At 40.3% G+C, this 15,454-nt stretch overlaps 2 protein-coding genes across 2 annotated transcripts; both read left to right on the forward strand.

Annotated features, from left to right (window-relative positions):
• The first annotated feature begins 19 nt into the window (after positions 1–19).
• Positions 20–6,050, forward strand: nsun5 (NOP2/Sun RNA methyltransferase 5). Its single transcript, XM_061736577.1, has 5 exons — positions 20–605; positions 1,867–2,390; positions 3,153–3,357; positions 5,087–5,251; positions 5,789–6,050. Exons 1-5 carry the CDS (start codon positions 205–207, stop codon positions 5,949–5,951), a joined length of 1,458 nt encoding a protein of 485 aa, XP_061592561.1. The 5' UTR covers positions 20–204; the 3' UTR covers positions 5,952–6,050.
• Positions 6,051–6,182: 132 nt separating this feature from the next.
• LOC133457374 (uncharacterized oxidoreductase YccK-like) lies at positions 6,183–15,050 on the forward strand. Its single transcript, XM_061736578.1, has 8 exons — positions 6,183–6,374; positions 7,529–7,686; positions 8,995–9,095; positions 10,951–11,031; positions 11,264–11,411; positions 11,535–11,614; positions 12,707–12,800; positions 13,137–15,050. Exons 2-8 carry the CDS (start codon positions 7,575–7,577, stop codon positions 13,544–13,546), a joined length of 1,026 nt encoding a protein of 341 aa, XP_061592562.1. The 5' UTR covers positions 6,183–6,374; positions 7,529–7,574; the 3' UTR covers positions 13,547–15,050.
• The last annotated feature ends 404 nt before the right edge of the window (positions 15,051–15,454 follow it).

The raw sequence follows: 15,454 nt of genomic DNA on the forward strand, positions 1-15,454 counted from the left end.
TACTTCCGGAGTCACGACCCCTCCCGCACGTGTTTGGTGGAAAAGTAAACCGAGACGAGGCATCAAACTAAAAACACCCCCGTGTGAACACCTTTTCAACGCAAAAACAACAAAGATGAAGCTCTGAAGACACAGGGAGTGAGTTCAGTTTTCAACCTTTGGAAAAAAAGCCATATCCGGCAGCGCAGGTAGCAGGTTTTAGTCATGTCTCTGTATATGAAAGCGGCTGAGATCCTGGAGAAAGCGGAGAGGAAACAGGCTGCCCTGAAAACTCTGGTCTACGACAGCAAGTTCCCGAAGATCAAGCAGCTGTTCGCGCTGGTGTGTGAGACGCAGAGGTTTTCTCCCGTCCTGCAGGAGCTCATCGAGTCCTCCAAGCTGCTCAAGCTCACCAAGATGAGCCTGCACCTGGCCATGGTGCTGGTGTACGACACGGTGCTGGGCCGGGGCCTGAAGTGCGGCGGCTCCTGGAAGGCCATGATGATGAAGCACCGACCCAGGCTGCAGTCGGAGCTGGCTCGCATGAAGGTGAAGAAGAATGTCAGCAGGAACGAGGACCTGCTCCCAGCCGGGGCCCAGCATCCTGCAGGGAATAAGCTGCCCAGGTAATATCAGAGCTGTCAAAAGTATTCATTCATCAGGTAGTAGAAGTATAGATACTAGAGTTTAAAAATACTCCTGTAGAAGTATCAACTCAAGTTTTTTACTCAAGTAAAAGTATAAAAGTACTGGTTTCAAAACTACTTAAAGTATAAAAGTAAAAGTAATGTCAGGGGGAAAAAAGCCATTAAGGACAAAAGCCATTGAAAATGAATGAATCTTAGTATAATGCAAATATATTAAAGAACCATGTATGTGTACTATTGAGCATTAACATGTAGGGCTGGGTATCGATTCGATTCCGATTCTTAATATTCAGAATCGATTATCATGATTAGATCCGATTCGATATTGATTTGGATTAGTGTTCCTTGTTGGACAATGTTCGAACCTGGCCAATAAAGCTGATTCTGTTATTTAAAATGTTTTTTGAGCTGTTGCCTGAATTATATGACTGTAAAATAATAATTTCACAATAATTATTGTGAAATAACTAAGAAATAAATAACTCAAACAGGCCTTTCAATATCCATTTAAAGTGCAAAAAAGAAGGAAATTGCAAAAAAGAAAGAAATTGCAACAGTTCATGCAGTAAACAAATCATTTTAGCTTATCTAATTTATTCTGTCACCACGCACACATATTGCAATGAAGCACCTGGCATTTTTCAGAAGTGTCATGACAAACTGTGTGTCCGACTACTGGGATTAAAGTTCACCTGGCGAAAATGATGAAAAAAAATCGATCTTTAGACATAAGAATCGATTTTTAGGAATTAATATGAGAATCGATTTAGAATCGGAAAATCGATTTTTTTCAACACAGGCCTATTAACATGTGTTTCAGAGAGCAGGAGATATGATGACTAGTTGCCTATAAGTCTTGTAATGGTGCAAAAAGTCAAACTTCAGAGGCATGTTATCATTTATCCTAACCTTTATTGGAATGTACATCCAAGTTTAGTTGCAGGAATCTGAGGTAAGAACAAAACTGGACAAGAACATCTGTGCCACAACCAAATTCACTCTATCCGGATGGAGCAATTTAACGGGATAGTTTTTTTTTAAAGGCCGAAATGAAATAGAGTAACGAGGCTGTTTTTAAAATGTAAGGAGTAAAAAGTATAGATAATTGCGTGAAAATGTAAGGGATAAAAGTAAAAAGTCGTCTGAAAAATAATTACTCCAGTGAAGTATAGATAACCAAAATTTCTACTTAAGTAAGGTAATAAAGTATTTGTACTTTGTTACTTGACACCTCTGCCAGGTATGCGCGTGTGAACACACTGAAGACCACGGTGGAGGATGCTGTGGATTACCTGAAGAGGGACGGCTTCAATTACCTGGGAGAGGCCGTCAGGCTGACGGACTTGGACCTGAAGCAGAAGAGCTTTGTGAGGGACCTGCACCTACCAGAGGTCTTGGTTTTCCCACCCAAAACAGATTTCCACGACCACTTCCTGTATAAAGCGGGTCACATCATTCTGCAGGACAAAGCCAGCTGTCTCCCTGCCCATCTCCTCAACCCTCCCGTTGGCAGCCATGTCCTTGATGCATGCGCTGCTCCTGGCAACAAAACCAGCCACCTGGCAGCCCTCATGAAGAACAAAGGCAAGCTGTTTGCATTTGATTTGGACACCAAGCGCCTGGCCACCATGGCTACTCTGCTGCTCAGAGCAGGGGTCACCTGTCAGCAGCTGGCAAACCAGGACTTCCTGAAGGTGGACCCTGACAGCCCGCTGTATAAAGATGTTGAATATATGCTGCTGGATCCCTCCTGCAGTGGCTCAGGTAACCATTTCAGATCATCATAACCAAAATCCAGAGTATCACTTTGCTTTAAACAAACATTAATATGAATCAACTGTGTCTTTATCCTGCAAAAACGTTTTATCCAAATAATTTTCCAATAGACTTACTAGATCCACCACATTGTTCCAATGCCTAAGTATTCTCCCTATTTTTGCTGTAAATGTTTTTCAGATTAGTTTTTTTGACTATCAATCCATTCACAAGCTACTTCCAACCTGTTTTCATTCTTTATTTAAATTCCCAAATTCATCACTTCAATACTAGGTCTGCAAACAATCTCCATCCCTCCCTTTTCAGGTCTACCTTTTCCCAATTTTCAATTAGGTTCAGAGGTCCTCTTTATTGGAACACCTTACCACACCATATTAGAGAACGCTCGAGTACAAATAATTTCAAAAAACAAATCACAACATTTTTGCTAGCCCAACTTAAAGCTTAACCATTCATTTCCAGTTCTTCTCTGCTCACCCTCATTAGATTCCTGTTTTTGTTTTCTAGCAATTTAGCTTATTTTCCTTAGTTGTCCTATGTTTTACATATTTCTGTAGATATTGTTTGTTTCACTATAGGAGGACCACTCGACAAGCCCTTAGGGGTTTTTTTGGTTCCTCCCGCACATTTTCTGTCATATTGTATTTCCTTGTTTTTTTCCTACATACTGTTCGTCTGTACTTTTAAAACTGTTGTATATTTTTATGTGCAACTAAACTAAAAATAAATCATCATATGTGTGGGTTCCAGGTATGGTGTGCCTCGGGGACAGCTCAGCCGACCAGGAGAAGGACAAGGCCCGCCTGGCGTCCTTGGCATCCTTCCAGCTGCGGTGCCTGAACCACGGCCTCCGGTTCCCCCGCCTGAAGAGACTGGTCTACTCCACCTGCTCCGTCCACAGCCAGGAGAACGAGGATGTCGTGACCGCGTGTCTGCAGCAGAACCCCGGCTTCAGGTAGCAAAGGCCCATTTTCAGTGACCACAATCATACGCTGTAACATTGCACCTTTCAGTAACCATTTCTACCTCATACTGCTGCAACTTTCCCTTTTTTTAATTGTATATATGTTAATAAGAGCCACATTTGTCTATGACTGTGCAATGAGCGAAATAACCAGAGTCTAATTCCCTGTCTGGCATGTTCAAACTTGGCCAATAAAGCTGATTCTGATTGAAAAATCAATAAACTTTTACCTGCTCCAGCAACTCAAAATCATATACACAACAATTTTTGTGACTTCTTCACGCTGTACTGGAGGAGACAAATACATCTGTTCTTCTTGTCTACTACTAGTGGATCTAATATGAACATACTATAGTAGTATATTGAACCAGTATAGATAATTTCAGTTTTTTAATGACCTTTTCTGCATTTTCTCAGTTTATTTGCCTGCTTGTTTGACCAAATTCTTCAGTAAAAGTCTGGTTTTGTGGAAGGATAATCATGTACTGGTTCTGTCTTGTCAGGTTAGTGCAGCAATGGTTTTACGTTTTGTATGAACACAATAAAGTAGCTTATATTTTCTTGTGTTTGTCAAGAGGAATACGCAGCACTCTTGGTAGTACATCCCTGTCCCTTCCTCAGATGCCAGCCTGCCACTGTCATAATAGAGGGAGAGAAATGATGTAATACTGTGGGAATCAGCCCCTCCTCGCTGTTGCTCCCTGATCCAGTGCTCCACATCCTCTCACAGCTGGGCAGAAACCACACAGTGCCTCTGGTTTTTTGGTTTTCTTTACAGTTCGGGAGATACCAAATGGCATCCCTGCTAGGATTTCAGTTTAAAATGTGGGAGTACTTATTTTTAGGAGACCACCAGCCTAAAACAATTTTTTTAATATGTGTTGTGCTTTGACGTTGAGCTTGTTTAGTGTGCTTGAAGCTATTCGAACGGTGCTGGGAAAATGATTATTATAATTGGACATTAATTATCCATCACATTCAACAAGTAGAGCATATGTCTCGACACCTGTTGTTGTTTTTCTTTCTTTTTTTACAATATAGCTCCCAAATGTATTCTCACTGGAATAAAAGCCCCTCTGGACCTGCAGTTCTTAGAAAAAAGACACCCTGACATCTGCGTTTAGCGCAGCGCATTCACACTGAAATGTGTGTTTTACTGTAATTTACAGAAATTGATAACTGGAAGTGACGTTGAGGTGTTTCATCTTGATAAACAATTATCTTTTAATCAACATAAACTTTGAATCTTGAATTTAAAGGATCTGATCAGACTAATTCAGTATACTGCTTGTCTGTGGAGTGTACTGACTGTCCACTGGAACTTACAGACTTTGTTGTGATGGTTTCCTCCGTACGTGTGAGTTGAGTGACGCCATCTTTGACTTTTAAGTACCACTCACAATAAAGTTTGCAGTGAGAGATGAATTGAAGTGTGTTTAGCCAGCATTTTATAGACACGTTATTAGTTACCCAGATAAACAAGAATCCCAAAGAGCTATAAGGTCAACATTAAAAAATAATCGAAATACAGAAGTATTGGTAGATTTGTGTGGTGGTTTAGGAGTAAAAGTATCTTTGTCTTTACCAGGCTTTACCAGTCTTTAGACTCCGAGCTGGCCAGACTTACTCAGCTGAACTGCAAATCTATCCAATAAAGGCAAAACGACCATTACTGTTCTCTGTCTGTCCCTCATTTGAAAGTAGTTTTTGTTTCTTCCAGGTTGGTTTCTCTGCTGCCTCAGTGGCCTGAGCGAGGCTTGGAGCCACTCTCGCAGTGTTTGCGTGCCAGCACCACCAAGACCCTCACACATGGCTTCTTTGTAGCCCTGCTGGAAAAACACAGCAAGCCTGTGGCAACGCAGCAGCAGCCGCCTGATCAGACGAGGTGAATACTTGCCAGTCTTTTAAAATAATCTTTTTAAACCTTGTTTCAGTATTATAATTTCCCAGACAAATGATTTTTGTTGCAGGCAAGTGAACCATAACTGTAAATATCTGGACTGTCTTAATCCTTTGATCCCCTATGATAAAAAAAATGTTTTATACAATAGAAACATCTAAATAAAATCCTTTGATGTTTTCATAATGATACAAAAAAGATAAAACTGGGGGCATTTTTAATTTTAAGATATAATAAACTTTTGAAATAAAAAAGTTTATTTCAGCTTTAAAGGGTGTAAAGGGTTGATTAGAAATGGAAAAGATTACCTAATTTTCTTCACTTTGTGTCTGATATCTAGTTCTACATTTGTGCTTCAAACTGTTTTGCTCTGTAACCTGCAACGGTATAACCTGAAAAGAAAAAAAAAATCAATTTAAAGGCAGTTGTTTCTTGGGTTCTTAGGTTTAATCTTTCATTATATTTATTTTTTAATCTGTTAAATGTCACTGACACGAATGATTATCTCACTCATTACTTTAGAGCTGCTGAAGAGGAGAAACCTGCACTTTCACATGAAGAGTCTGAAGCCTCAGACACAGAAGACAGATGCATCCCAGCAGCAGGACAGACTGACGCTGGACCTAGCAAGAAGAAGAAGAGAAAAAAGAGAAACAAAAAGCAGAAGGTGGCTACACCAGAGTAAAATTCATGACAGGACGGACTACTGCAGAATATTGGATGGAAGCAATGCTGTATGGTTTTATAATAGATGTATGAAGTAAAGATAATTTCTTTAACTACACCACACCTGTGCGTCTCGTTATTGTTTGTTGCTTTCCTATGTTTAACTTTAAAATGTTTATTTTTTTGAAAGTGCTCAGATATTTAGAGTGCTGATACCTTCCGCGTTACACCAGTAGGGGGCAGCAGATGTGTCTCAAACTGCTGCCGAAGAAGAAGAAAGGAGGACTGTGATCACGTGTTGTCGCTCTGAAATGTTTTGTAATTTTTACACAAAAATCTTGTGTAACTTATGCATGTTAAGTTACGTCAACGGCGTTCCCGGTTCACACAAGAGCTGTGAATTGGATCCTGGTATGTTTTGTTAAAGAAAGCTAAGAGGCTGGTAAGTGATTTTCTGTTAATCTTAAATCCTTCAGACCCGATGTTCTGCAAAGTAGCATTTCTCGGCAGAACATCGGTGTTCTGCCGATTTCTGCTGCTTTGCCAAAAAATGCTCCCTAATGGTTTTCTACCTTTTGTAGAGCAAAATTTTTACTGTGTTTTACTCATGGATCTATTATAAAACGTTTTACTCCCTAAACCACTTCCTTTCCCCCCAAGTGGTCATTGTCGCTTTCCAGTCCGTCATTGTAAATAAGAATGTGTTCTTAATGACCTGACTGGTTAAATAAAGGCGAATGACTGAATGAATATCAAATAAAGCGCTAAGATTGTTTTTTTTTCTCTTTATCGTATAATGTTCACAAAGTGTAATGCAATTCATGTCATGGGTAGTGTATTTTGAAGGATCAAATACTCAACATCCCATATTATCAATTTTACATCGTGCAAAAAATCATGGACGTGCCAATCAAACTTTGAAAATCTACTTTACGCATGCGCAGAACCACAAAGTCGCATTTCTCGGCAGGTAGCAAGGATTGGCAGCACACCTGTCTGGTTCTGCAGGATGTAATGAAGCACAGTATATTTTATTTATTCTTTATTTCATTCATTGATAAAATAAAACCACAAACAATCCAATATAAACAGAAACGTTCCTAAATTGTGATTGAAAGGGAGCAGAAAGAAGAATAATCTTATTTAATCTGCCCCTTTTTCACAAGAAATCAATTCACAAAGAACGTAAATTAAAAAACAAAGTAAACTAAAAATAAAATAGCTGCCGGCCAACACAGACAGTCACATTCCTTCTTAGTTCCCAAGTCACAACTCAGTTAATACCATTCAACAACAACAAACAAAGTTTATACCTTTCATGACAATGGGTATGTCAATCAAACAAACATATTTCATTATATTTCATTAACATACTGGCTTTAATTGTTCTTTTGAATGTAATGTTTGATTTGGATTCTTTGTTTTCTTTGTTCAGATTGTTCCATAAACTGATTCCTTTCACAGAAACACAACGTTCCATCAATTTAGTCCTGAATCTTGGTTATTTAATCTGTTCCTTTTAAGTTATACTTGCGTTCTCTTTTTTCAAATCAAATCTTAAAACCTGTGTTTCCTCTTATCCCCATCGTGATGAAGTTATCCAAAGAGCCCAGAGGAGTGTGTACCTGCACTGGCAGACAGGATGTCCGCAGTACCAAAGGTGACTCTGGCCGGAGGTCTGGAGCTCTGCCGGGTCCTGAATGGGATGTGGCAGGTGTCCGGAGCTCACGGGGTCGTGAACAAAGCCAAAGCAGGTAAAACAATCACAAAACAGTGTTTGAAAGGTCGGACACAGATCTTTATTTTGCAATTATATTCATTCATTCATTCATTCAAATATAACGGAGAGTCTAATTTACGAGTCCTATAAACGCTCCTTCATGGGGTCCAGTTAAGTTGGACAGTAGATTCACACTTCTGCGGTCAATACCTCCTAAATAAAGAGACGTAAAAGCATGAATGTTGCATCTGTCTAACCACTGAAACGCTGACAATAAGCTACAAGCCAACTGTCAAATGTCAAAACGAGACCTAAACTGCACAAAAGACGTTTATGGCAACATGCAACTGGCTGGATGACGCTCACTTGGGGGGCGGCTACAAATTAGCGGTCTCCAAATAAAAATATTCAATAACATCACTATTACCAACTGTAGTGTCCCCAAATAAAAGTAGGCGGACATGTTCTGTTTAGGAATTGAATGGCCAATGTGTACCTGTACTTTGGGTTGGTGGTTAGCACCACTGTTACCTTCTAATGACAAAGATTCCTGGTTCAATTCCCACCAGGTTTTTATGATCTTTTCACGGTTTATGGGAACTTAAGTTTCCTCCCACAACACATATTTCAGGTTAACTGAGGGATCATATTTCCACAGAGAAGTATGAGCCTACGTTCATTCATATGTTTGGAAAATTATTGATATATGTTGGCGATATGAAAGCCATTTTAGTGACGCTACAGTTGGTGAAGTTATTGACTTTTGTTGGCTATAAAACATTCCCATAATTCTGTCTGCCATCGGACTGTTGTATCATCAGAAGGAGAAAACTGTTAATTGTAGCCATTGGTGCCACAACAGTTGGTGACAGTGAAGTTATTTGATATTTTCATTTGGTGACCACAATGTGTAGACGGTCTCTAAGTAAGTCAGCTCATACAGCCAGTTGCATACTGACAACAACTTCTTTTGTGCTGTTTCCGTGGTTGGACAGAAGCAACATTCATGCTTTTACGTCTCTTTATTTAGGAGTTATTGACCACAGAAGTGGGATTCTGCGAATATCTGTTCAACTTTACTGGACCCGTTCATGGAGATGGTGTTAAGGAGACATGGATGTTGTTGCACTGCTGTTAAATTGTTAAAACATCCTGATATTTAAGAAAAAAAACATTTAGGAATTGAATAAAGACATTGAATCACTGACATATTTTTAACAATCTAACATTGTGACTCTGAAAAATAGACTTAAGCATATCATCTATGTCCACTATGATCATGTTCTTATCTCTGCACAACACATTGCTGGACTAACTGCTGCTCTCTGTGTCCTCTCTCCAGTCGAGGCCATGCAGGCCTATGTAGATGCTGGTCTCACCACATTTGACATGGCAGACATTTATGGGCCTGCAGAAGAAATATTTGGACAGTTCAACAGCCAGGTGGACACGCACACATGCTTACACGTTTTAAAGGAAAAAAAAAAAAACAACTCACTCATGTTCACACAGTTCTAGCCTCTTTGGTCAGTCCCTATATAATGTATTTCAGATGGAAGTGTAACTGATCTGCCAGTAAGGGATAAAAAGTTAGGAAAAATTTCATTCATGGCTTCTGCTGTATCGTAATGCTGCGGTGAGGTCAGTGCTTCAGAGTTTACCTGAAGAAAAGAAACAGCCAGACGAGAGAGATGATGGAAAAAAAACAAGCAGATTTGACCAGTCCTCTGCTTAAAAACCAACAAAGGCACTAAATTATTTTACAGTTATTCTTGTTAATACAGAGAATTCTAGTTTTGTGTTCCTGCTCAGATTCCCCAAAAGTTGTGAAAATAAACAGAATGTAGTGATTTTACAACTATTTTAGATTCTGTATTTTATTTAAAGGATACAAAGAGGACATGGTAAATGTTGAAACTGAGAAATATTCATTTTTAAATATTCCCATTTTAATTTTTAGTCTTACGCTTTTCAAAAACACACTGCTTGATCAAGGGCATTATGGTTTTTGCTCATGCAGAGACACACTGCCGTAATACGTGTTAAATGTGGTTTGCCGTGTCTTGCTGAAATAATCAAGTCCATCTGTAAAAAAGACATTTAAGGGCAGAAATGAAATGCATTTGAATGCTTTTTCTCAGATGACACACCTTTTCTAGCTCTGACGACATGGTGTCCATGGTGTTCAAAAATAAACTGAAATTTGAATTCATCAGTCCACAAATCAACTTTTAGCTCTTCAGCCAATGTGAAGTGAGGTCAGACCCAGAAAGGCAGTGGCATGTTTGTTTTATTTCGTTGTTATGCAGTGATGAATTGTGCTGACTGAAAATGGTTTACAGAACTGTTACTCAGTCATCTCATTAGGATCGGGTCTGTTTTTAACACAGTGGTATCACATGACTGGTGCCTGTGTTCAGATTCCCCCTCATTCCCTGATATTTTTTTTGTTGTCATTGTGGATATTATAGCCCAAATCTCTTTGCAAATGTATATTGAGAAACGTTTTCTCTTTAATTTTTGAAGTATATGTCGACACAGTCCTGGCCTGCCAACAGCTAAACTTCAGAAAAGATCCAGATTTCCAGTCTTTATTTTTGTCCCAACTTTTTTTCTTTTTTTTTTTCTTTGCAGCTAAATATAAAAAGAAAACTCCCGCACACCTTCTTCTCACCGTACTTGTGTTTATTAGGCCAACGTTTCGGTCATAGACCTTTTTCAAGGCATCAAAAGGCTTGTTTTTATTTGCAGCTAAAAAAAAATCAGTTTCAACATTTGATTATCCTTGTATTATTCTCAATTAAATATAAACATCACAGAATTTACGAATTATTGGACTCTATTTTATATACTCTTATGTTCTAGTCATATTTAGAATAACTTCTCTGGAAACAGATGTTATCATAAGTCACTATTTTTATTTGGATGTTGACAGCACTCCCCACATCTTCCAGAAACACATTTATGGATGTAAATAAAATCCCCACATACATATATCTGAGAGATATGTTGGCCGTGGTCAGCCAATGAAAAGTAATAAGACAGAGCGGTGGAGAGCTTTTCCTTCATTCACCAAGCTTTCTAATGTCTGTGGTTTTACGTCATCAGACAAGCTTTTAATGGCTGCCTCCACCAGGAAAGAAACTAATGCATGAAAGTGTCCTTTGTGAATTATTTTCATCAGTGCTTTTGGCTGTTTAAAACTGTAAAAACTTAATTACCATATGTAACTACAAGGAAAACTGACACAGCTCAGATCATGTTTTTTATTTTGTAATTATTTTTTTCTAATCCTTAGCTGGAACCTTCTGGAAATGTTGCTCCAGCTCTGCAGGGTTTGACAAAATATGTGCCAAGGCCAGGGGCGATGGAGAGAAAGGTGAGCCTGTACGTTTGTCCTTCTGACTGTGAGTTTGGTTTCTATCCAGCAGAGAGCAGCGTGTCTTCACAAACCGCCCCACCTCCTCTCTGATCGCCACGTCTCAGCACTGCTGAAACTATTACACATCAACACGACAAGCTTTTTAAACTGTCCTCATTTCTTTTAATGGCCGCTGTCAAGTTTTGCTGTTAAACGTTGGAAACGGACGCTGAGTGGTTTCTCTGTGCAGGTGGTGGAGAAGGCGTTGCAGCGCTCCATGACTCGAATGCACGTGGAAACCCTGGACTGCGTCCAGTTTCACTGGTGGGATTATAAAGACAAGAGGTATCTGGAGGCCCTGGGACACCTGTCTGACCTGCAGCAGGAGGGACTCATACGTAAGTGCGCTCGTGCACTTTTTACGTACTCTGAACGGAGCCTATAAAGTCAAAAGAGGAAAGTATATTTGGATTTTATTGTTCTTTTGTTATGATTCAAGATCCGGGTCTGTTTATCTCCAGGTGAACTCTCCCTCACCAACTTTGACACACGGAGAATGGAAGAGATCACCGACAAAGGCATCCGGATCTCTAGCAACCAGGTAACAGCTCCGCCGTACGGCATGGTTTAATTGTTCCCTCTGCTTCCTTGCTGCATTTGTTAAAAGCAGTCATAATATAACTTACCTTAATAAAATAACAATAATAATAAATAAATCCTGTGTTTTACATAAGCTGAACCACAGATCCAACCATGACCCCATCTGGCATCATGGCGCTGCTTTTGATTGTAGTTTACAGTCAAAAGGCAACAAGGGATGTTGAGCAAATCTTCACAGCTTCCCTAAATAACACGATGAGATGCAGTCGCTGATTTTTTTTCTTTTCTTTCTCTTTCAACACGTTCACATCAACAAACATTAATTCCCACTGAGCTTTCAGTCACTGTTTTTCATGGTTTGGTAAATTACACACCGTTGTCGACCTTAGAAACCCTAACAAAGTTCATGTGCAATAATAAAAAGAACCATTGTTTTATCACAAATTAACATTTAGCAGACCCCAGGAGTTTTTTTTTTGTGTTAAAATATTAGTTACAATTTTATTTTGAAGGAATATTGGTTATATTTAGGAAGCGTATAGAGGCTCTTCTAGTCTTCTGTCTCTGTTGTAATTTTGGACTCTCATCCATCTCTTGCAACCCCTGCGTCTCGCTTTATGTCGCTAAGACACAGTATTGATGCTGATGGAGCTAGCTCACAGTGAACATTGTTTTAGAAGTGACTCGAAAACTCAAGAAAGTAAAGGTGGAAGAGAAATCGGGAGACTTAACAAGAGTAAAATCTTAGACAGCACAAGCAACTTAAGCTTCATAGCTATTAAAAATGTCAAAGATTGAATAGTTTTGTGATTATTTGCAACAACCAGTGTGTACTTGTTAGTCATACTGCTCACACCCCTCAGATCCTGACACTGTTACCTTAAACATCAGGTGATTTTGATGCAGCTGTTTCAGACTATTCCCACGTTCTCTTCACCACTTAAACTACACTGAGGCCAAACAAAAGCTTGACGTCGCTGCAGCATATGATGCATTGTGAGTTAAATGACTGTCAGACTACGACCTCGACCTAAGAAGCTGTGTAAGTCGTATCGGTCTTTGTTCTTCTCTTTAACGTTGGCTGTTTGTGCAGGTTCAGTACTCTCTGATCGACCAGCGAGCTGCAGCGAAGATGGAGCAGTTCTGTCTGGCCAACAACATCCAGCTCCTCACATACGGCACTCTCGGTGAGATGCGTCTTCCATCGTTTGAATGATTCAAATACACAAATGTCACCCTTGCATAAGAACTATAAAGATAAATGCTTAATGTAAAATGGTGGGCTTTTAAGATGGAGTCGACATGACGACACATCCCTCACACTTTGACCAGCTCGCCTCCCTTTTGCATCAGCCTTTCTCCCCCTCCTCCCTCTGCCTCCATTTCTGCTCCCTTTTTTCCCTCCAACACTTCTTCTCACACCTCCTGCCTCTCCCTCCATCTCTTTACATTTTTTTTTTTCCTCCAAACACGCCAGCTACTTTTAACTCCTTCATCTTCTCCATCCCTCCGCCTGCTCTCAGCTGGAGGTCTGCTCTCCGAACAATATTTAGGGAAGGCGGAGCCCAACTCCAGGGTGGAGCTCTACACCGCCTCCCTCTCCAAGTACAAGAACATGATCGACGCCTGGGGCGGATGGAGCCTCTTCCAGGACCTCCTCGTCACCTTGGAGACGGTTGCCAAAAGACACGACTGCTCAGTGGCCAGCGTGGCAACGCGTTATGTGCTGGACCGCCCAGCTGTAGGCGGAGTCATCGTGGGTTGCCGGCTCGGCGTCGCAGGGGCGGGGCAGCACATCAGCGACAGCCTGCGTAGCTGCAGTTCCAACTTGAGGCTGACGGCCGAAGACCACGCCGCCATCGAAGCGGTGACGCGGCGCTCCAGGGACCTCACGGCGCTCATTGGAGACTGTGGAGATGAGTACAGAAGCTGATGGGGGAGGGGAGGACTGACGGATAGGATGTGACAGATCAGTAAAGAGGAGTACAGCCACACAAGTGAATCAAATGTGACTCACTATTCCAACTAAGTATTGCTATTTTTGTGAATTTTAAACATTTTTGCTCACCTTTTTTATTCTTTAAACTACTTAAAATGTGGTTGGGATCACTTTATATGCTTACATTATGTAAGTTCTCCTAGAGGCCTCGTTCAGGCTTGAATAAAGCCGCAGTGACGCACAAATAAGAATTGGTGTAAAAAGAGGGGGGTTTGTTTTTTTTGTCATCAAAACTAAAGAATCTAAAGAAAAGAAAAATTGCTAAATTGATGTTTGACATTTTGATTCAACATTAAATACAGTTATAATTCAGTTCGAAGAAGAGAAATCTCCTTTTGATGGGTGTGTAAAGGTTTTAAATTTAAATCAATCGTTTGTTTTTTTGTTTTCCTTCTGTTTGGTAAAACAAAGCAACCGTCCCATAAAAATGTTTTAATTGTGATTTTATTTTATCTTTTATAGTGACGTTTAAGAATATGAAATGCAGTATGGCGGTTGCATCCTGCTTGTTTTCTTTGTGTCTGAGAAATAAGCCATGAGGTGAGGTGTCGGGAGCAGGGCGGGGGCTCAGCCGAGTGGAAGAAAGTCGGGAACGCCGCAGCTTTATCTGCTTAGACAGACGGGAGACGCTGCACAAAATTTGCTTTCATAGGAATATGCCGTCGGTGTAACCGGTGAAGGGCTGGGGATGTTGTGTAGTTTTGATAATTTGCCTGTTAACAAATGATACAGGCTGGCCGTCGTCGTTTCATGAGGCATGTTTTAAGGTGCTTTTATTGCAGGAAGGTGCTAAGATAAAATTCAGCAGGAGCAGCACCAGGCTCTCCACGTCGGCATTGGGTTGTACATTATTGAAGTTTATATTCAATAATAATAATGTTTAATATATTTAGCTCTGGGTCTCTGTAAAGCACTTAAAGACAATTTGTATTGTAATAAAGGGTATATAAATAAAATGGAAGGGAATTTATGTGAAGGACAAACAAAACTGTGTGCGTGTTTTAACACACAGTGAAACACCAACACACAAGCGTAGAGTTTTACCTCCATCTGTCAGCCCGTGTTACTTCTCTGTCCCTCTCACACCGACAGCTGACACACTCTGTCCACCTCAAACGCCAGACGGATCCCCGCTGCAGCATAGGTGTGGAGGTCAGAGGTCGGCGTGAGATCGCGTCCCTCTCGCCAGCTGGAGTTCCACATACAGCCCAGTGGAGGGCTGTGAAATGCAGCAAGAACAAAAGAAATACAGGGATTCACGACACATTTACCCTAAATAGGTCATAGGTTCAAGTGTTCAAGCTAAATTTGAGCTCAGATTTGTCTAAAAATATGGACTTGTTAAGTTTTCTTATGAAATTATGTCTTTGATTACTGTACTTGCAGCTCTCAACCCTGAATTAAAACGCCTAACTGCAACGCCCCGCCTGACTATGATTTAAAGGACGGAAAGAAAAAGGCAAACATCCCACTCATAATTAATGGCATCGTATATGTACATGTATAGGTTCCACCCTCAACTTGCATAAATCTTTCAATAAGGCTTTTCAATTATTAACTCACATGAAACATCCAGGACAGGCAGCAGCTGTGAGCTCGTGTGATCCAACAGACTCCAGCCGGACACTTCAGATCCACATGCACATGCTGACAAACTGCTATTTATTTAATAGATTGCTCTTCCTGAAACGCAATACCTGCTATAATAACTTTATTTTTTTTTGCTAATTTGTGCAATCACACAAAAAAAAAGACCATTATCTTTGTTAATGTGTCTGTAGAAGGCATGCAACAGAAAGAATCTTTGCCAAACCAATACTGAGTCTGGGTTACAAACATGAT

This window comes from Cololabis saira, chromosome 12 (assembly GCF_033807715.1).
Source record: "Cololabis saira isolate AMF1-May2022 chromosome 12, fColSai1.1, whole genome shotgun sequence".
In the NCBI taxonomy this organism is placed as follows: Eukaryota; Metazoa; Chordata; class Actinopteri; order Beloniformes; family Belonidae; genus Cololabis; species Cololabis saira.